Source organism: Mastigoproctus giganteus, chromosome 8 (genome assembly GCF_048544385.1).
Source record: "Mastigoproctus giganteus isolate SK-2022 chromosome 8, ASM4854438v1, whole genome shotgun sequence".
Classification (NCBI taxonomy): domain Eukaryota; kingdom Metazoa; phylum Arthropoda; class Arachnida; order Uropygi; family Thelyphonidae; genus Mastigoproctus; species Mastigoproctus giganteus.
Window position 1 is genome coordinate 162,140,476 of NC_143582.1, and position 23,305 is coordinate 162,163,780.

Below are 23,305 nucleotides of genomic sequence, written 5' to 3' on the forward strand. Positions count from 1 at the left end.
TGATTAGAGATTAGAGATTTAGTGATTAGAACAATTTCAATCTCAGTATGAGTAACAGTTTGGGGAACCATCACATATGACAGTCCATTGTTATGTTGAAAATGTCATAAACTCAGCAGTGATCTGTTTTTGGTAAATATGGATAATAATGCGATGTTCCAACAGAATGTTATCTATCTACATGCATGCAAATTGGCTATTCAAGATGTGAATCCAATTGAGCATGTATGGGACATGATGAGAAGCTGCCTTACTTCCAAACACTACCTGCATTTATAGTCCCTCATGGGAGCTCAAGTGGAACAGAACTGGAATGACAAACTGTAAGATAATGTCCAATACTTCTACATCAATGGAATGAATGTCTTTCAGTGTTTATATTCAAAAATGTGGGTTCACACCCAATATTAATTTTAAACAATGTAAACAATTTTCATTGTAATTTCAAATAAACTTTATTGAAATCATTTGAAAATTTAATTACAGTGGATTCTGGTTATTTGGGCCACCGGTTAATCGGGCAGCCGTTTATTTGGGGCAAATCTTAAAAAACAGAACCAATCGAGAAAATCGCCAGGGTTCCTTCGCTTAATTGGGACAACATGCCGTTTAATCGGGGCAGGAGACTGCAGCACTGGAGATTACCCTACGATTGTCTCCGACCATACCACGTGGTTCCGTCGGATTTCTGGAGGTCACAACCATTAAACAATAAAAACAATTAGCAGTCACCTGTTTATTGGGCTTTTCTGTTAGTGCAATCTATCATAGACGGATAGTAAACTCGATCTTATTGAATTTGCAATAAAATACCGACAGCTGGAATTCTGTGTGTTATTATGGTGAAATGTGTTTACACTTCCATGAAATCTTCAATCATATAAAAAAATTAATTTTCAGAATCTTCTCTTCATTCCTATTTTTAAAGCTATGTAACTTATTACTCCGTTCTCACTTGCGCCTGCGCAAGTGAGAACCTTATTTACCTGCGTTTACATAGGTCACTAAGGAAAAGGCCTTTTTCTTTGGGTTCCATAATACATGAGGAATATTGTTGCATCCAAAAGAGCAGGACTGAAATATTTAATTGGAATATTTACGAACTATACAAATATTTAAAATAATTACAAAATACTAAACTACAATATTTACAAATATACAATATTCATTAATATACAAATAACATTATAATGGAACATCAAATGTTAGACAGTGAATCACGTGCACGAGGTTGGAGAACGTGAATAAATATCACTAGGAGGAAAACTTTTTTAATGTATAGATAAATAATTTTTAAAAATCTAATTTAAAAAGTAGATCTGCTAGTGATACCATAATTATAACAGTCGGTCAGCACAATATCTCCTTGGTAATCTACTACTTCCTCTACGGGACCACCACTAAACAGCAAAAGATGTCTAAAACTACCAATTGTCTATAAAAATTTCAGTTTCCTTGCTCAAATTTATTTTCTAGCAGAAGGTAGTGTATTATTGCTAAATTAACAAACCACCAAGAAATGGTCATTGCCTAATAGAGTGTGTGCTTGCTGTCCAGCTCAAAAGGGAGTAGGTACTTCAGAACATTTCAGACAGTTTTAAAATTCTGTACAGTGGGATCAACTGATGATGTTAGAAACAGCAAATTCTAAGTGGGAACCAATCAAGGAATTAATTGTGGAAGCTACTAAAAGTTTCATACCTATTAAGAAATATTATTCAAGGTTTAGACATAAATGGTTGTCAAATGAACTAATGAGACTCGTGGCAGAGAAGAAAAATGCATGGGATGCATATAAATTATCAGGCGACACAGAATACTATGGCAGATATAAGCTAGTCTGTAATCAAGTCACAAAGGAGGTTAGGCAGGCAAAGGCAGATTACGAGAAATCCTTGGCAAAGGATGTTAAGAAAAACAGCAAGGATTTCTTTACTGATATAAACTCTAAAAGGAAGGGGATGAATCTGATTGGTCCACTTGATATCGATGGTTCGAGTGTTGATGATCCTGTTCAGATAGCAAACAAACTGAATGAGTATTTTGAATCTACATTCACACATAGGGAGTTATTAAGGATTGAAAATGCCAGAAGGTTATCAAATTGTAGCAGAGTGCTTAATGATTCAGTAATAACTGAGAGCAAAGTGGAAGAGAAATTGTTGAAGTTAAATGTAAGAAAGGCACCTGGGGTGGATGGGATTTTTCCAGTTATATTAAAGGAGGCGGCAAAGCAACTAAGCAAACCCTTAGCCATAATTATGAGAGCATCCTTCGACTCAGGGGAGGTCCCCACGGACTGGAGACGTGCAAATGTATCCCCAATTCACGAAGGTGGATGAAGGGTGACACGAGTAATTACAGACCACTTAGTTTAACTTCTATTCTGGGTAAAATAATGGAGTCACTGGTTAAAGATGCATTGCAGGATCATCTGGACAAGACTGAAGCAATAATTCAGACACAGCATGGGTTTGTTAAGGGAGAGTCATGTCTGACAAATTTGATTGGATATTATGATGTGGTTACAAAGCAAGTGAATGCAAAAAATAATTTTGATATCATATACTTGGATTTCAGGAAACCCTTTTGACACTGTTGCGCATGGAAAATTACTGTACAAATTGGAGCAGAATGGTATTAAGGGTAAGTGGCTACAATGGATAAAAGGTAGTAATCAATGGGTGCTGCTCTTTATGGACTAATGTTATTAGTGGAGTTCCACAGGGTTCGGTCTTGGGTCCACTGTTGGTTTGTACAGTTATCGATGATATTGATGAAGGTATATCAGGCTTAGTGTCGAAGTTTGCAGATAATACAAAGGTTGGCAGGGTTGTTAATGACAGTAATGGCAGTGTGCTACTGCAACAGGATCTAGATAATTTGGGCAGATGGGCTAAGAAGTGGCAACTGAAGTTTAACCTTGACAAATGCAAAGTACTGCATATGAGTAGAAGTAACCCCAGAGAAACGTACCAACTGTGTGGTACTACACTTAAGGTGGTAAAAAATGAAGAAGACCTGGAGGTAATTATTCAGTAAGATATGAAATTTTCTGAGCAATGCAGACAGGCTGCCAGGGCAGGTCATGAGTTTTGTCAATGATATACAGGAATTTTGTTAGCAGGAGGGAAAAGGAGGTGATGTCCCTGTGTATAACGCAATGGTCAGGCCAGACCTTGATTACTGCGTACAGGTCTGGAGGCTTCATTTTAGGAAGGATGTAGATTTGCTTGAGCGTGTACAGAGAAGGGCAACAAGATTAGTGAAGGGAATGAAGGGATCCTCTTACCAAGAGAGGCTTAAGTTCTGCAAATTGCAGCAGCTCGAAACTAGGCACCTGCGAAGTGATCTGATTGAGGGATATAAGGCTTTGAATGGTTTGAGCATGCTGAATTCTGATGGGATTCTTCCATTTGTTCAGATTACGAACCTAAGGGGGCATAAATTCAAATTGAGGAAAGACAGATGTAGAATTGATGTGTGGAAATTTGCCATTATTATTATTATTAGCCATATGGTGCAAGGAAGCCTGAGGCTTATGCTGCACCAGCCAAAATATGGAACTAGATTTCATATAAGAGGAGGTAAATTGGTTATCAAATCTCTTAAATTACATATTGGGTAAAAGATAAGTGACACTATGGTTAAATCCAAGTTAATATACACTGAGTGATCATTGAATTATGACCACTCCTATGAAAACTGAATGCGACCTGTTGACCATGTGAGGTACGAAAGTGCGCAGTTAGTCAACCTACGTAGCATAGATAAGGTGTCAGTGGTTCAGTAGGTTGTAAAATTCTGGGCGTGATGGATAAAAGGAAGGATTTATCGGACTTTGATAAAGGATAGATTGTGGGTGCTCTATGAGCTGGTGCCTCGATTTCCCAAACGGCTGAACTGGTGGGGTGTTCGAGAGTCGCCATAGTTAGTGTACCAGGACTGCCGTAAAAATGGTCAAACAATGACCAATGGCAAAATTTCAAAGGTCAGCGAAAGATTATTGTTAGAGGTGAGCGCCAGGTCCAACGACTCATACAGGCAAACAGGAGCAGCATTGTTGAAGAGTTGTCTACCCAATACAACATGGGCCAACCCAGAACAATATCTGGAATGACCATGCATCGCACACTTCTGCCTTCTTTCTCAACAGTGTACTGTTGAGAAAGAAGGCAGAAGCCTTTGAAAGCTTCAGTTAGTATTTTAGCGCTTTTAACCCAGTATATTTTATTGCATTTTAAATTCGGCATTTTATTATTATCCTGTATATCACAGTTGTTTTATTTTATTTTAAAATTACTATCAGTAATATTTTGTTTGTAAATCATTTATTGTAAATATTAAATATTTTAAAAATTTGGGTTTTTCGTCTTTCGTTTTATTCCATGGTTGGTGGAAAACACTAAAAACTTGTGAGCATCCATTGGCCTCATGCATTAACAAGCAGGATCAAACTGCAAGATCACCATTGGCCAGATGTTATTTGTTTACTGAACCAATTTCGATACACCTGAGACACAGTCATACCCAAAAACCCCAGCAGGTAATGGTTTCTGAGATAGTGATATTGGCACATTCCAAAAGCACTTAAATCTTTCCCATTCTTGCATTGAATTATACATGTGCAGCCAACTCTATCAATTCATGAAGAGAGGTGTACCTAATAAAGTGGCTCTTCAGTGTACATGAACAAAATGATATAGGAATAAAACAGGAGTTAGTGAAACAACGCTAAATGTGGCATAGCAATGAGATGCCATACTTAAATGTTTTTCAGCTTGCAGTATTTGCTCAAGTTGCTTTTTAATGAATTCCAAATACATCTGAATCAAATAACATTAATAAAGGATAATAATTTCTTCTACTGATATTAAACAGAATAAAAACTTTATACTCTATAAAACACTTACTTCATAGTTTGAACTTGGAAACATTATCTTCAGTCGTGAGGCAGAAGCAAATAAAAGATGGAATGCTACAGCAGCATATGGTTGATATGATAATAAGATATATAACTGACTATGAAAAATTTCTTGTTCAAGTATATCTGAAAAACATAACCAGTCTATTCCCCTTTTCAGCTAGAAAAGATATTTATCAAAGCACATTAGAAAAATGCAAATGTTAAGCAATTAATTGCACATTATGAACTTAGAATAACAGAAGTGTTGGGGATAAGAATAACACATTATAACAAAATGTTCATTCGATGTCAGTATGGATAAATGTTGTGAGTTAACTGACTTTGAAAGAAGGATGATAGTGGGTGCCTGACGCATGGGTCACTCCACTGCAGAGGTGGTACAGAAATTGCACCATTCCTGTTCGACAGTATCAAGAGTGTATCAGGAATACACCATTCTCAGAATAACATCTCATTGTGGACAGTGCTGTGGGCGGAGAAAGGTGGTGGATGAATGCAGACGTTGATATATGTCTCGCATTGTTTCAGCCAACCGGAGAGTGGCACAAATCAGCACCAACTTCAACGAGGGAGGTACCAGAAATGTCTCCGCCAAGGCCATCAGCTGCATTAGGTTATGGGAGCTGCCAACCCACCAGAGTCCCTTTGCCAACACCATGATACAGAACTCTATGCCTCAATGGGAAAAGAACATCGGCACTGAACCTTGGATGATTGGAGATGGGTCTCCTGGTTGGATGAGTCCCATTTCCAGTTATTTTGAGCGAACAGGAGGGTGCGTATCTGGCAGAAATCGCATGAAGCCATGCACCCGTCATGTCAACAAAGAATTGTTTAGACAGGTGGCTGGTTGGTAATGGTCTGAGGTGTGTTCAACTGGCACATGTTGGGACCTCTGGTACATCTAGACACATCTCTGAACAGTCCAGGTTACGTGTCCACCCCTGCAGATCATCCGCATCCCTTCATGGTCGTTGTGCACATACAGGGCAATAGACTCTTCCAGCAGGACAATGTGCCTCCCACAGAGCTGTGGTGACTAGAGCATGGTTCAAAGACCCACAGATTTTACCACCATGGAATGGTCTCCCCCATTCACCAGACATGAACCCTGTGGAGCATCTTTGTGATGCTGTGGAAAGGTCCAATCGAGCTTTGGATCCTCCACCAGGAATGCGATGGAATTATGGACAATGGTGCAGCAAGCATGGATGAAAACACCTCTGGAATGCTTTCCTGAACTAGTGGACTCAATGCCTCGCCATGTGACTGCCCTTATCTGGCGAAAGATTGGTCTACCCATTACTATTTAGGTAACCCATGATTTCTGTCCACTTGGTGTATTATATCATAAAATATAAATGATAAATGTAGATTTATGCAACATTTATAACATAAATGTTGCATAGTGTGTAGATTAATGTATGGGGGGTCTCCAGTATCCGATTAATGTATGGGGGGTCTCATACATTAATCGGAAACACATTATGGTAAAATGTGTTTCCCCTTTACTGAAATCTTCAATCGTATAAAAAACAAATTTTCAGAATCTTCTCTTCATTTCTTTTTTTAAGCTTCTTAAACTTGTTACTCCACGTGAATCGTGTTAGTTGCAATTTGTGTGCGCCAATAAAAAATGCTTATGCATGCAATCGTGAATTTTATAATTGAAAGAGAAGATTATCTTGGAAACAAACATCTCAAGAAACATTTCTGAAGAAGACAACTCCTTGGGCAACATTCCAATGACTGCCGAGCCAATAATGAGTGATCAACAGGTGCGCATTTAGTCGATAATGAAGACTAAACAATCTTTAACATTTGTAAGTCATAAATAATTTCTCTATTATTATAATTTGCTTGAATTTACAGGCTATGTTTTCATTTCTTTCGATAAATTAATCATTGTTTAAACAAACTAATTAGCTAACTAATTTCATTGTTGAGAACTTAACCCCTATTTTTAACCTTGTCTATGGGAAATAAATTCCTACTTTATGAATTTTCGATTATGAGTGCACGCTAGGAACAAATTAACTCGTAAAGTCGAGAACTACCTGTACATAATACTCATTACAAAAATTTGGTCAGCGTTTTAAGTGACATTTTCTGGAATCAATTATCCTCAGATAACGAGGACCCCCTGTACCGTGTTATGATAGATTAATTGTAAATTTGTAATAAATATAATCTTTAATATAAAAATCAAATTAATGAAAAAATAATAATAAAATTCTGTAACTCAAAATTCTTATTCAAATGGAAAAATCTTTTGTTGTTTACACATAACCTATATCTTTTCATATACTGTATGAAATAATGAAATATGCAAATCTGGCAAACAGTTACTTCATTTTTTTGTTCTCCATTTTATCCATCATATTAATGATATCATTATCGTTGACATTTAAAACAATTAATGCTTTTTTTTTTTTTTTTTTTTTAACTCACTGCCTTAATCAACAGAAAAGAAAATTCAGATATTTTACCATTACTGGTCACACAAGCTGCAAAAGTCTTCCTTTTATTTCAACGAGGTGAACATAAATTCTAAAACAACAACTGCATTGTAATGTACAATGCAGTTGTTTTAGAATTTATAAAATCTATTTTGTAGCAGTGATTCATTCATGATGAAAAGACTAGTGGATCTGATAACCAACAATTGAGAGCTCAACAATTTTCTCATTCCTGTAGTTCTTACGTTGTTACTAGGTAACATTCACTAAACACACTCAAAGGTCAAACAATGGATATTTTTTAGATGACTGTAATTCACGTAAGCAGCATGGTATAGCAATTTTTTCTATTTGCAATTGAAAATTTTATTTCAAAGATTGTTCATTCATTCATGACAGTATTATAAGTATTACTATACACCATAAGATATTAACATTATCATTAGTAGAGGCATACATTGCAAGAAAGCAAGCTTATGCAGCATCAGCCAAAAATAAAACCAAAAAAAAAAAAAAAAAAACCGCTCCCATTTCACCCCTCTGTTCTTTCCAGATACTTGTCCAGCTCAGCCTTAAATTTATTTAGGCTATCAACTTCCACAACAAAAGATGGAAGTCTGTTCCACTGATCAACTACCCGCTGGCTAAAGGCAAACTGCAGCACATCTATCCTACAACTATCTTTCCTCAATTTGAATTTATGCCCTCTCAGGTGATTATTCTGAGCAAGAGGAAGAATCCCATCAGCATTGAGCATGCCCAAACCATTCAAGGCTTTGTACACCTCTATCAGATCACCTCGCTGGTGCCTAGTCTCCAGACACTGTAATTCGCAAAACTTAAGCCTTTCTTCGTAAGAGCACCCCTTTGTTCCATTCACTAATCTTGTTGCCCTTCTCTGTACTCGTTCCAGCATCTCTACATCCTTCTTGAAATGAGGCCTCCAGACCTGTATACAGTACTCTAGGTGTGGTCTGACCATTGCCTTATACAAGGGAATAATCACCTCCTTATCCCTGCTAGAAAAATTTCTATATATCATCGACAATACACCATGAGCTACTCTTGCAGCCCATCTGCACTGCTCAGAAAACTTCATATCTGCCTGCACAACCACCCCCAGGTCCCTTTCATTCTCTACCACTGTCAGTGTAGTACACCACAGAGTTGATACGTTGCTCTGGGGTTGCTGTTTCCCATATGTAGTACTTTACATTTGTCAATGTTAAACTTCATTTGCCACCTCTCAGCCCATCTGAAGATAAATACAAGAAAGGCACCTGGGGTGGATGGGATCTATCCAGTCATATTAAAGGAGGCAGCAAAGGAAGTAAGCAAACCATAATTATGAGAGCTTCCTTGGACTCAGGGGAAGTACCCATGGACTGGAGATGTGCAAATGTATCCCAAATTCACAAATGAGGGTCAAAGGGCGACACAAGTAATTATAGACCTGTTAGTTTAACTTCTGTTCCTGGAAAATTAAAGGTTCCTCAACCTTTCCAGATCCTGTTGCAGTAGCATAGTGTCAGTAGTGTCCTTGACAATCCTGCCAACCTTTGTATCGTCTACAAACTTGGACATTAAGCTTGATATACCATCATCAATATCATTTATAAATACAGAAAACAATAATGGACCCAATACTGAACCCTGAGGGACTCCACTAATAGCATTAGTCCACGATGAGCAGTGTCCATTGATTACCACTCTCTGTCTTCTCCCCCTCAACCACCCATTTATCCATAGCAGCAATTTGCCTCCAATGCCACACTGCTCCAATTTGTGCAGCAGTCTTCCATGTGCAACAGTATCAAAAGCCTTTCTAAGATCCAAGTATATAATATCAAAGTTATTCCCTGCATCCAGTGCTTTTGTGACTGCATCATAGTATCCAATCAAATTGGTCAGGCAAGACTTCCCCTTAACAAAACCATGCTGTGTCTGAGCTATAAATGAAGTCTTGTCTAGATGATCCTGCAGTGCTTCTTTAACCAGTGCCTCCATTAATTTTCCAGGAACAGAAGTTAAACTAACAGGTCTATAATTACTTGTGTCAGCCTTTGACCCTCATTTGTGAATTTGGGATACATTTGCACATCTCCAGTCCATGGGTACTTCCCCTGAGTCCAAGGAAGCTCTCATAATTATGGTTTGCTTACTTTCTTTGCTGCCTCCTTTAATATGACTGGATAGATCCCATCCACCCCAGATGCCTTTCTTGTATTTATCTTCAACAATTTCTCCTCCACTTTACTCTCAGTTATTACAAGATTCTCTAGCTTACTGCCAGAGTTGAATACACCTCTGGCATTCCCCTCGCTGAATAACTCCTCACGTGTGAATGTCGATGCAAAATATTCATTCAGTTTGTTAGCTACCTGAGCAGGATCATCAACAGTTGACCCATCGATATCAAGTGGACCAATCTGATTCATCCCCTTCCTTCTAGAGTCCACATAAGTAAAGAACTCTTTGCTGTTTTTCTTTGCATCCCTTGCCAAAGATTTCTCGTAATCTGCCTTCACCTGCCTAACCTCCTTTGTAACTTGGTTACAGATCAACTTGTATCTATCATAGGCTTCTGTGTCACGTGTTAATTTGTATGTATCCCATGCATTTTTCTTCTCTGCCATATGTCTCATTAGTTCATCTGACATCCACTGAGGCATAAACCTTGAACAATAAGCATTATTTTATTTGCATTATTTGCTACTACTACTACTTGCAGAGTATCAACACAGAGAAATATTCACATAAAGTGAAACAAAGCATCTGGCTTTGATTCTCTCTCTCTCTCTCTCTCTCTCTCTAGTGCACATTTCTCTAACTGTGCTTTGCGAATCTCTGGGTGTCTGTAGGTACTCCATAGGATCCACAAATAATTTCTTATAAATATTTAAAAACTGAAAGAGCTTAATGGCATAGAAAAAGCTGTTCTGTTCTGTAAACCACATAACTTTGTGAGGTTCACAGAAAATTGAAAGCTAAAAGGAGCTTTAGATTGCTGAAGTTTGAAAACCACTGCCCTGGTATATTAAATTAGTCTTAAGTAACTTTTATTTTATTTTTACTTTAAAATACAATTTTCAAAATATTTAAAAATTTGTTTAAAGGTTTTGCTTAAACAATTTACAAACAAGTTAGTTATATTACACAAGGTTAAATGGTGTCGACAACTTTGACAGTTTATTTGAAAGTAACTACATATCTTTCTGTAAAACAAAACTACAAAAGAAAACATAAATATCAGTTTTGAACAGCTACCTTACAATCCTTCAATATGGGCCTCATGTGTAACCACAGTTCAATGTGGTAATTCAAATTCATGCCACACTTCTCCAGCGTATTGTTGTCAATTTGAGCAATAGATTGACAACGATACGCCTTTGTAGTGATACGTCTTCGCAACCCTTGAAAAGTGAGAAGTTTGGGAGGGGGTGGGGGAGAGGCACAAACATCAAATTTTTCACAAAAACTCCATAGATAAAAATCTAAGGGAATGAGGTCTGGTGACCTTTGTGGAAAATAAAGTAAAGGTTCATCACAGCCAACCCAGTTATGGAGATAATTTTCATTCCGAAACTTTCACACCTCCCTGTTGAAATATGGAGGAGCCCCATCCTGCTGCAAAATGAACCTGCTTCCATCTTTTGTTAGCTGTAGCATCAACCACTCAATTAGCATGTCAAGGTAGGTAATACCATTCACAGTGTCTTTGGCAAAAAAAGAAGGCCCCTAAATCTTTTTCATGGATGCTGCACAGAAATTCTTTACTTGTAAACTGTCTGTTCATGTAGTAGTAGTAGTGGCACATGATGCAAGAAAGCAAGCTTATATAGCATCAGCTGACAATGGGGGGGGGGGGTGAACCTATGCAGTTCACCCATTCAATTTGTACCCTCCAAGGATTTGTCTGGTTCTTCCGTGAATTTATTCAACTCATCCACTTCCACAACAGATGAAAGCCTGTTCCAACAATCAACCACCTGCTGAAGGCAAAACGTTTGCACATCTATCATGCAACCATCTCTCCTCAACTTGAATTTATTCCCCCTCACATGTGTAGTCTCAGCAAGTGGAAGAATGCCATTAACATTCAACTTGCTCATTCCATTCAAGGCTTTAAACACCTCAATCAGATCTCTCGGCACTTCCGTAGCCAGATGTGCAAGAGCAGCAGTGCGTAGCACACGCTTCTTGATTAGACCGGGGTTCGAGCCCATGACCACCAAATACGGAGGATGCGGAAAGGTCAGGGAATGACCTTTCCGCATGGCCTTAGTTAGCATTAGCATTAGTAGAGGCATATGATGCAAGAAAGCAAGCTTATTCAGCATCAGCCAAAAAAAAAAAAAAAAAAAAAACACACACACCACTCCCATTTCACCCCTCCGTTCGTTCGAAATACCTGTCCAGTTGAGCTTTAAATTTGTTTAGGCTATCAACTTCAACAACAAGTGATGGCAGTCGGTTCCACCAACCAACCACCCGCTGCTGGCCAAAGGCAAATTTCCGCACATCTATCCGACATCCGTCCTTCCTCAATTTGAATTTATGCCCTCTGAGCTGATTATTCTGAGCAAGATGAAGAATCCCATTGGCATTGAGCATGCTCAAACCATTCAAAGCCTTATACACCTCTATCAGATCACCTCGCCGGTGCCTAGTCTCCAGACTCTGTAATTTGCAAAACTTAAGCCTTTTTTCGTAAGAGCAACCCTTTGTTCCATTCACTAATCTTGTTGCCCTTCTCTGTACCCGTTCCAGCAGCTCTACATCCTTCTTGAAATGAGGCCTCCAGACCTGTATACAGTACTCAAGATGTGGCCAAACCATTGCCTTATACAAGGGAATAATCACCTCCTTATCCCTGCTAGAAAAATTCCTGTATATCATTGACAAGACACCATGAGCTACTCTTGCAGCTCGTCTGCACTGCTCAGAGAACTTCATATCTGCCTGCACAATTACCCCCAGGTCCTTTTCATTCTCCACCACTGTCAGTGTAGTACCGCAGAGTTGATACGTTGCTCTGGGGTTACTGTTTCCCATAGGCAGTACTTTACATTTGTCAATGTTAAACTTCATTTGCCATCTCTCAGCCCATCTGTTCAACCTTTCCAGATCCTGTTGCAGCAGCATAGCGTCAGTAGTGTCCTTAACAACCCTGCCAACCTTTGTATCATCTGCAAACTTGGACATTAAACTTGATATCCCATCATCAATATCATTCATAAACACCGAAAACAACAACGGACCCAACACTGAACCCTGAGGAACTCCACTAATAACATTAGTCCACGTTGAGCAGTGTCCATTGATTACCACTCTCTGTCTTCTGCCACTCAACCATCCCCTTATCCATAGCAGCAATTTGCCTCCAATGCCACACTGCTCCAATTTCTGCAGCAGTCTTCCATGTGCAACAGTATCAAAAGCCTTTCTAAGATCCAAATATATAATATCAAAGTTATTCCCTGAATCCAGTTCTTTTGTGACTACATCATAGTATCCAATCAAATTGGTCAGGCAAGACCTGCCCTTAACAAACCCATGCTGTGTCTGAGCTATAACTGAATTCTTGTCTAGATGATCCTGCAGTGCTTCTTTAACCAGTGCCTCCATTAATTTACCTGGAACAGAAGTTAAACTAACAGGTCTATAATTACTTGTGTCAGCCTTTGATCCTCCTTTGTGAATTGGGGTTACATTTGCACATCTCCAGTCTATGGGTATCTCCCCTGAGTCCAAAGAAGCTCTCATAATTATGGCTAGGGGTTTGCTTACTTCCTTTGCTGCCTCCTTTAATATAACTGGATAGATCCCATCCACCCCAGGTGCCTTTTTTATGTTTATCCTCAACAATCTCTCCTCCACTTTCCTCTCAGTTATTACAAAATCATCCAGCTCACTGCCAATGTTTACTTTACCTACATCATTCTCCTTCCTGAATAACTCCTCATGCGTGAATGTAGATGCAAAATACTCGTTTAGATTGTTAGCCACCTGAGCAGGATCCTCAACTGTTGAACCATCAATATCCAGTGGACCAATCTGATTCATCCCTTTCCTTCTTGAGTTTAAATATGTAAAGAACTCTTTTCTGTTTTTCTTTGCATACTTTGCCAAGGATTTTTCGTAGTCTGCCTTTGCCTGCCTAATCTCCTTTGTGACTTGGTTACAGACCAACTTATATCTATCATACGCTTCCATGTCACCCATTAATTTGTATGTATCCCATGCATTTTTCTTCTCTGCCACATGTCTCATTAGTTCATCTGACAACCATTTAGGCCTAAACCTTGAACAATATTTCTTAGTTGTTATGTAAAGCCTGGTAGCCTCCAAGATTAGTTCCTTGAATGCTTCCCATTTTGAGTTTGCTGTTGGTAACATCATCAGTTGGTCCCACTGTATAGAATTTAAATACTGTCTCAGACCATCACAGTCGCCTTTACGAAAACAAAAACCCTTCCCTTTACCTCTGATGGTAGTTACCTCCTTGAGTAAATCCCACTTCAACACACTGTGATCACTGCCACCTAGTGGTTCATTTATCTGCAGATTCTTAATGCATGAAGAATCACTACTGATAATCAGATCAAGAGTATTGCTCCCTCTTGTTGCCTCACGAACATGCTGATGTAGAAAACAATCATCCAATAAATCCACAAAAGCCTTGCTGGTGTGCGAGTGACCAACCCACAAATTCCAGTCAATATCTGGGAAATTAAAATCCCCCATTATAAGACTCTCTGATTTACTGGCCTACTCTATTTCCCTGTACAATATCTTATTATACTCATCAGAGTCATTAGACCTATAGCACACCCCTACTCTCAATTTTGATTTCCCTATGCTTATGTCACACCAAACTGACTCGACACTGCCCTGTCCATCGATGTCGACTGGCTTCACTTCCTTGGACTTTATGTGTTTCTTAATTAATAGCATAACCCCTCCTCCCCTCCTGTCCTGTCTATCCTTTCTATACACATTGTATTCCCCAAATTCCAGTTCCGCATTACTTATATCTGTGTGACACCACGTCTCTGATATCCCAACAATATCTGCCTTTGATGTTTTGAGCAATACCTCAAATTCATCAAATTTATTTACCAAACTCCCAGCATTGGTGTACACGCAGGTATACATGCACCTGTTTCTATTCTTAGCCACCCTAACAGAACCCATGTGTTTACTTGTACCGCAATGACTCCCAGCAGTCTCTGAAATATCCTGCATCTTGATTTTCAGGCTTCTGCTCATTTCAATAGAAGCAGTGCAAGAATCACTTCCACCTCTGCCAGTGGCTACTGTTAATCTATTAGTCCTTGTATCCCCCCCCCCAACTAGCAGTTTTCCGACCCATCTAACACTGCCTCGATAGCATCAGCAAAAATTCTTGCACCCTTTCTATTTAAGTGTATCCCATCCCTGTAGAAGCAATCTCTCCTGTTAACAAGTACAGTCCAGGCTGAAAAAAATTCTACCCCTTGAGCCTTGCACAATCCCTCCAGGGCCGAATTGATCGACAAGGCTCTCATCATATACTCCCTCCTATCGTGTCTGGGCAGAATTGCAGACACTTTCAAATTCAACCCTAATTCACGGCTTTTTTTCAACAGTGACCTATACTTGCTAAGTAATTCCACCGGTCTCCTACTCATAATATCATTAGTGCCAACATGTACAACTATATCACCTTTTGTGCCCTTAAAAGATGATATCCGCTCTACAACGTCATCAACCTTTGCCCCTGGCAGACATACCCTGGTCCTATTCCACCTATCCTTTTTACAAAGCATGTTCCCCGTTTCCCTGACAATAGAGTCACCAACAACTACTAGTTCCTGTGGGACCAGCGCATTCTGCCTAGGGGGCTGCCTCTGTGTTGCCTGATGACCAAGTGCAAGCTCTGGCGTTGATGTGGGCAGCTGAGAGCTTGATGGGCCCTCAATTTATTTCCTTCGAGGGCATCCACCCTGTCCTTCAAGCTCTCATAAAGGCCCATAACAACGCTGAATTTTTGCCTGATTTCCTTGCACTCCTTACATCGTGCACACACAAAGACATCCCCCTTGGCAGTATCATGTCCCGTACCCGACTGTTCCGCAAACATCAAGCAAACAGTGCATTTTAAAAGACTGTGATTCAGAGGGCAACTGCCCCCCTCAGTTCTCCCCTGAACCACAGCACTCCCATTAGCTTGAGCCTTTTGCTTTGCTGCTCTGGTCAGAGTCATGATTCCGATTTAATTCAATAAAATTTCAAAACAAAAATTAAATCCTTAAGTTATATCCCAAAACAGTTATGTTATATATATTTATTTTTTTCGGTATCTAGTGTTTTCTACGAGTTCCCTTTATACAACTTCCGTATCACGTGTACCACTATAGTTATGTATTAATTATTTGTTACGATTAAGTCGTTATATATATATATAGAGTTAAAAATACAATTTAATTGACAATAAAGTTTATCAAGATTAATATATTTACTGATTAATTGACAATATTATATTATGCACTATACTACACTAAGCTTATGCTATCGTGTAAAAATGGCGGGAATTCTCGAACGGTACTTCTACGGACTCGTAAGTATTGATTAGCTTCCAAATCTCGCTATCTCAATTTAGAATAAACTAAGGATCCTGACTAGGTCTATAATCTACTTATAGAAGATAATTTGATATAACAATTGGTTAATAAATCGACTAAATTTGGTTAAAAAAAAAGACCTCTCGTTCAATTTGTAACACGTGGATTTGATACCGTTACCGATACTAAGTAATACCTACAAAATCTCTGTCTAAGTTAAACTTTAAACTAAGTATCGTAACTAGGAATATAAAGCTACTCTAGAAAATAAGTTAATATGACAATTTAAGCTAATAAATCAGAAAATAAATCAGGAAAAACTTCTCTGTTCCAAGAGCTTCAAGGAGCTTCATCCGCACAGGCTAACCTCGCCGCACAGGCTAGTTGCTAATGCTCCTATAAACCAAAATAACAACAACAATCAGATCTCCCTGCAGATGTTGCAATTTGCAGAACTGAAGCCTTTAAGGATTTACTACTGAGAACCTACATGAAACTGTTCCACAGTTTCATGTAGATTCTCACTTCCCCGGTTATGAATGTCAATTCACTTTATCAGCAAGATGGAACACAGCTTCATCGGTAAAACACTAATCTGTTGATGAAATTTTCAACAGTCATGTAGTTATCACACAGTCATTGGATGTCACATTCCACAATCTGCCTATACCACTTAATGATGGAGTCTTGAGTTGGTGGATTTCTGTAAAATTTAGTTCGGAATGATCACTGCACTAAAACACTTTATTTTGTTTCATGAAAACAGAGAACACAAAACAATTTCTCCTCAAGTGATGCCATTTGAATGCTGCACCATCTCTGTTGCAGCAAACACATCTTTGATATTTATGCTTTTATTTGATAGTATTTTTGTCACAGAAATGTATATAGTATATTTGACAAAATGTTAAAGCTGTCGACAACATTTTGATTAACCTTGTATTTTAAATGTAATTTAAACTGCTCATCAAAGTAACATGTTCCATAGCTAATTAGTCATAATTATATACAAAGAAAACTACCTCTGGAGACAGTTCATTTTTTATAAAGTTATACTCAAGAAATAGTTTTCAATTCAGTAACTATATACTTTTGTAATGATCTCCTTGACCACAGAATTATAACAAAGAACAATCTGAGTAAATGTGTACTAAACTTACAGATTCAAGATGATGATCTTTTATTACAAAATTCAAGTAATTTTCAAATAAGCCTTGAAACAGTTTATCGTATTCTCCAGAGGTCTGAGCTGCACGTAGCACACTAAAAAATCTAAAAGCACAGAGAATTAATTAATCAGTGTCGTGATCATCAACATAAAAATGCTATAATCATATATAAAATTCTTACTTTTAATTTTTCTTTTTGTTTCATAATTACACTCCTCTAGTTTGAGAAATACATCTATATACTTACTGTTTAGCAGAATCCACTCACCTGGAATATATATATATTTCATACTGTCAACTAGGCATCCCCACTTTTAACACTAGAATCCTCCCACTTTTTATCACTAGTCTATTCTGAAGAACAACCATTAATCATAGCCCTCTGTGTTCTGTGGCTGTTCTGCAGACATCCTACAATCTATCTTTAATCATCACTTTCACAACTTTCCTTACTGCTGAAGTTATACACTGGTCTGTAGATACTCACTTTGCATGTAGAACCATCTTTATAAATTGGAATACATTAACACTTCTACAAACCAATGAATCTCCCCTGGTGTCCTTGTAATTAATCTTAATGGTTCAATGCACTTTCTCTCACAGCCTTTCTCAAAATTGCAGAATATATGATGTCAACCCCCTGGAACCTTACTTGGCTTTAGTTTAAAAGTTTTTCTAATAAACAATATTCTATAATCTTGGCATCACTAATTACATACTGCTCAGCTCCACTCCAACAGAGAGACTATCATCTGTAAAACGATCAATGCAATGCAAAAAATTTGTATAACAGTAACATTAATTGGGTTATCTGTGACTTTCCCGTATCCATTATGTAATGGTCTAACCCAGTGGTCATCAACCTGGTCCCTACTGCCCACTAGTGGGAGATTCAAGCTTTCATGGTGGACAGTGGGGGTTTTTGTCTGTTGTTACAAATTTTGTTCTTCCTCCATATATCGAATACATTGCTAACAACTTCGCTAGTTTGACTTTTTAAAATATGCTTTTGCAATTTACTTTTGAATTCCATCTCTAAACTTTGAATATAGATAATAATTCATCAGACACTTCTCTAAGTATACTCATGGACGAGGGAGCAACGAATGAGCTCTGTAGCCAAAGGTACAAGTTTAGTGAGCATAACAAGGGCAGGGCTTAGCACCGGCCATCACTCAGTCTTCGAGCTGTACCTCTTTCATGGTGGGGGGGGCAGTACGTGGTTAGATTTATGAGAGTAAGCACGCATCCACGACTTGGAATGAGTTGATAAACTGTGCAACAAATTGTGAACCCATGTCTCAAAAAAAGAAATACGCTTGTGGCTATTTAGCAGAGTATCTGAAGATGGGTTTCATCGAATCTGTTATAAATAAACAACTTCCAATGTGTTTACTGTGCCACAAGACATTGTCCAATGACGCAATGAAGCCAAGTTGATTGCGAGAACATCTTGCTACAAAGCATTCAAAAGATAAAGATAAGCCCATTAAATATTTTCAAGAAATGTATAAAATATTTCAAAATCGTTCAACAATAACTACATATCATTTAAGTCTAAGAAACAACATGTAAAGAATGAAGATGGATTAACTGCAGCTTATTGTATATCACAATTAATTGCAAAAAGTGGTAAAAGCCATATTATTGGGAAAACTTTGATAATACCCTCTATCAAAGAATTTATCTCAAAAGTAATGCATCAGGATATACCTGAAGTTTTAAAAACATTGCCTCTTAGCGATAGCACAGTAAAGCGACGCATTGAAGAAATGGCAGTTAATGTTGAAAATAAACTTATAGGTATTATCCAAAACTCTTCATTTTCCATACAGTTGGACGAGTCTACCATTGCAGATAATAATCTCTACTGATGACATATGTGCGGTACCTCGATGAAAACAATACCTTGCAAGAAGAAATGCTATTCACTGTAAATCTTATTACAGATACAAAAGGATTATCAATATTTAATGCTGTGAAATCATACTTTGCAAAAAATGATATACCCTTGAACAATATTGTTGCATGCACAACTGATGGAGCACCATCAATGGTAGGTCACTATCGTGGATTTGTTGCTTATTTGAAGGAAGAAGTGCCAAATGTTTTGTGTATTCATTGTGTGGTGCACAGACATCTTGAAGGAAAACATGTAAGTACAAGTCTCCATTCATCATTAAGTATAATAATTAGAGCTGTAAATAAGATCAAATCTAATGCCAAAGATGATAGAATGTTTCGACAGCTGTGCCAGGACAATAATGAGCAATTTATTAGGTTACTTTTACCCACAGAAGTTCGATGGCTCTCAAAGGGTGCATGCTTGTCTCGTTTTGTAGCATTATATGATAGTGTCATACAGTTTTTTGAAAGTAATAATGAGGCTGGTCGCTGTCAACAATTAAAAACAGTAAAGAATGATGCCTTTTATTTGGCAGACATTTTCAAGAGATTTAATGAAATTAATTTGCAGCTTCAAGGGGCCAATATAACTTTTATCAGTTGCAAAAATATTGTCATTATTTATCGAAAAACTTGATCTTCTCATCATAATCTCTTGAAGAGAGAATTTCATCAGTTTCCTGAATTGTAATCTATAAAAGATGATGTAACTCCAGAGGAGACTGAAAGGTTCAGTAGCCACCTCAATGAACTTAAATTGGATATGGAAAAACGATTTAAAGATATTTTGAACTTGGTGTATGACTGGATGATAAATCCTTTTACTGCAAATTTTGCTGAGGTTGATATAACTTGCCAAGAAGAACTATTAGAACTTAAATATGATGAAGAGAGCAAATATAATTTTGATAGTGGTGGATACCAAAAACTCTGGCAAAATAAAAAAATGCCTGCATTATATCCAAATATGTGGAAAATGATATTTAATTTACTGATACCTTTCTCTACCTCATATCTTGAAGAATCAGGCTTTAGTGCTGTTAATCATATTATCACCAAACAGAGAAACTGTCTGAATATCACCGAAAGAGGAGACCTTCATTTGTTCCTTAAGAAAATCGAACCAGATATCAAATATTTAGCCTCGCAGCATCAGCCTCAAGGATCTCATTAATTAAAGGTAATTTCAATAAACTTTATTGTTTTCACATTTAACTTTCTTTTTCTTCAATTTAAGCAGCTTCCACACTAGTAGGTGCTGTATCGATGGAGATGCAGATATTCATTAAATTTAAATTATCTATGTATAAACATATATAAAGTATAAATAAAAAGATAAATTAAGTACATATTTTTTACAAACCCTCCCACCTCTAAAAATTACTTCGCACTTGCGTTAAATTGAGTTACTGCGGCACTGGTGGGAGGTAAGGAAATTTTGCCATCAACTGGTCAATTGGTCAGACAAGACTTCCCCTTAATATATCCATACAAAAGTGGGCAGTAGGTATTAAAAGGCTGACGACCCTTGGTCTAACTTAAGTCACTTTTTATAGGCATGTTAGCATATATGCATAAAGTGCCTGAACTATTGCAGTCTTGTTTACATGATCCTGGTTTAAAAAAGCACTGCAAGATCATCTAGACAAGACTGCAGTTACAGTTCAGACACAGAATGGATATATTAAGGGGAAGTCTTGTCTGACCAATTTGATTGGATAATATGATGTGGTCACAAAGTAACAGGATGCAAAAATGTAATTTCGATTTCATATACTCAGATTTTAGGAAAGCTTTTGATACCGTTGCACATGGAAGAGTACTGTACAAATTGGAGCAGTATGGCAATTGCTGCTATGGAAAAAGGGATGGTTCAGCGAAAGAAGACAGAGTAGTAATCAATGGACACTGCTCTTTGTGGACTAATGTTATTAGTGAGGTACCCCAGAGTTCAATGTTAGGTCCATTGTTGTTTGCTGTGTTTATTAATGATATTGTTGAAGGTATATTAGGCTTAATGTCCAAGTTTGCAGGTGACACAAAGGTTGACAGGTTGTTAACGACACTAATGACAGTACACTACTGCAACAGCATCTAGAAAAGTTGAGCAGAGGGGTTGAGAGGTGGCAACTGTAGTTTAACATTGACAAATTTAAAGTATTGCATATGGGTAGCAGCAATCCCAGAGTATCGTATCAAAAAGACCTGGAGGTAATTGTGCAGTCAGATACGAAGTTTTCTAAGCAGTGAAGACAGTCTGCAAGAGTAGCTCATGGTGGCTTGTCAATGATATACAGGAATTTTTCTAGCAGGGATAAGGAGGTAATTATCCCTTTGTACAAGGCAATGGTCAGGCCACACCTTGAATACTGTATACAGGTCTGAAGGCCTCATTTTAGGAAGGATGTAAAGATGTTGAAATGAGTACAGAGAAGGGAAACAAGATTAGTGAATGGAATGAAGGGTTGCTCTTACAAAGAAAGGCTGCAAATTGCAGTGTCTGAAAACTAGGCACCTGCGCGGTGATCTGATTGAGGTGTATAAAGCCTTGAATGGTTTGAGCATGTGCAGTGCTGATGGGATTCTTCCTCTTGCTCAGAATAAATGCCTGAGAAGGCATAAATTCAAATTGTGGAAAGACAGATGTAGGATAGATGTGCAGAAATTTGCCTTTAGCCAGAGGGTGGTTGATTGTTGGAACAAACTTCCATCTGTCATTGTAGTTGATAGTTTAAACAGATTCAAGGCAGAAGTAGACAGACATTTGGAGTGGGTGGATGAGTGAAATGAGAAGGAGGTGTGTGTTTTTTTTTTTTTTGTTTTTTTTTTTTGGCTGATGCTATATAAGCTTGCTTTCTTGCATCATCTGTTCTTGCTAATGCTAATTATTAGAGAGTATCAATGAACGAGCTGCAACAAAAAAAAAAAAAACTTCCATTTTTGAATAACAGGAAAAAAATCAACTGTTTAAACCCAGGGGATCAAATCTGGTGAGTATGGGCTTGGCACACCCAGGGTCCTAAGCTGGATATCATCATTCTTCTCTTTCTTGGTGATTCCCTTCTACTTCTCTCTTTTTCTCTCTCTGGATAAATTGGTTTTTTTTTTTGCTTGTGCAGCAAAAGCTTCGGCTTCCTTGCACCATATAGCTAACCATAATAAAGAAATTATAATCAAGTATATGTGCAATCTTTTACAATTTACATGATATTTTGATTTTATTAATAGAAATTCAACCAAGTTCTTGCACATAACAATGAAGATCACTAAGTTTAATTTTTTCTGCCATTATTACAATAGCAAATAGAAAAACAACAGACAGCTCAAGGTTACTCACTAAGAAACTACAGCCACTCCCCAGCTTGCATAATACTTGACTCTATGTAAGTTTTTGCTGGCCGGTACAAACTTAAAAAAATCATGAGAATGTATTTTGCATCCCGCAGGAATAAATGGAGGTACCGTGTTGTTTGTTTGTTTGTTTGTTATTTGGTTTTTAGGAGCATTAGCAACTAAGGCCATATTGCTCCGGGATATGCGGTGGTCATTCCTTGACCTTTCCGCATACTCCGTATTTGGTGGTGACGGGCTCGAACCCCGGTCTAATCAAGAAGCATGTGCTACGCACTGCTGCTCCTTCCCACCTGGCTACGGAGGCGCCCGGAGGTACCGTGAAAATATCGTAATTTGAACCCAATAACACATTATTTTTTTGTCATTCGTTCCAAGACCTTGGAAGTTGAAATTTTTGCTATATAACTAAGCTATTTATCTCTCTAAAAGGTCATTTTTATAATGGAAATTGTGCTACACTTTCATCGTTATCATATGTTCCTGTTATAATAATCAATTTTGAATGTCTTTGTGATATTTTTCTAAAACACATTTCTGGAGGTCACTACCATAAAACAAAAACAATTTGCACTTTCCAGTTTATTGGCTTCTCTGTTAGCGCAATCTATTATAAACAGGGCAGTAAACTTGATCTTATTGCATTTGCAATAATCCCGATACCTGGAATTGTGTAGGTTTTTACATAATTATGGTGAAATGAGTTCCCTTTCACTGAAATCTTCAATCATATAAAAAACATAAATTTTCAGAATCTTCTCTTCATTCCTATTAACTTATTACAATGGCAAAAGAAAAGGGCCCAACGGAAAGTGCAAGTACTGGCAGTGCTAGGAAACGAAACAAAATTGATTTAGAAATGAAGATGTTTAATTAAGAAGTATGAAG

At 37.8% G+C, this 23,305-nt stretch overlaps 1 protein-coding gene across 1 annotated transcript in view; it reads right to left on the bottom strand.

Moving 5' to 3' along the window:
- cutlet (chromosome transmission fidelity protein 18 homolog) overlaps positions 1-23,305 on the bottom strand; it is a 404,162-nt gene that overhangs the window by 99,624 nt on the left and 281,233 nt on the right. The window contains exons 14-15 of the mRNA XM_090380385.1: positions 17,153-17,264; positions 4,914-5,084 (exon numbers count right to left, since the gene is read on the bottom strand). Coding sequence (XP_090236511.1) covers positions 4,914-5,084; positions 17,153-17,264 — 283 coding nt within the window. The remainder of the gene's footprint in view (positions 1-4,913; positions 5,085-17,152; positions 17,265-23,305) is intronic.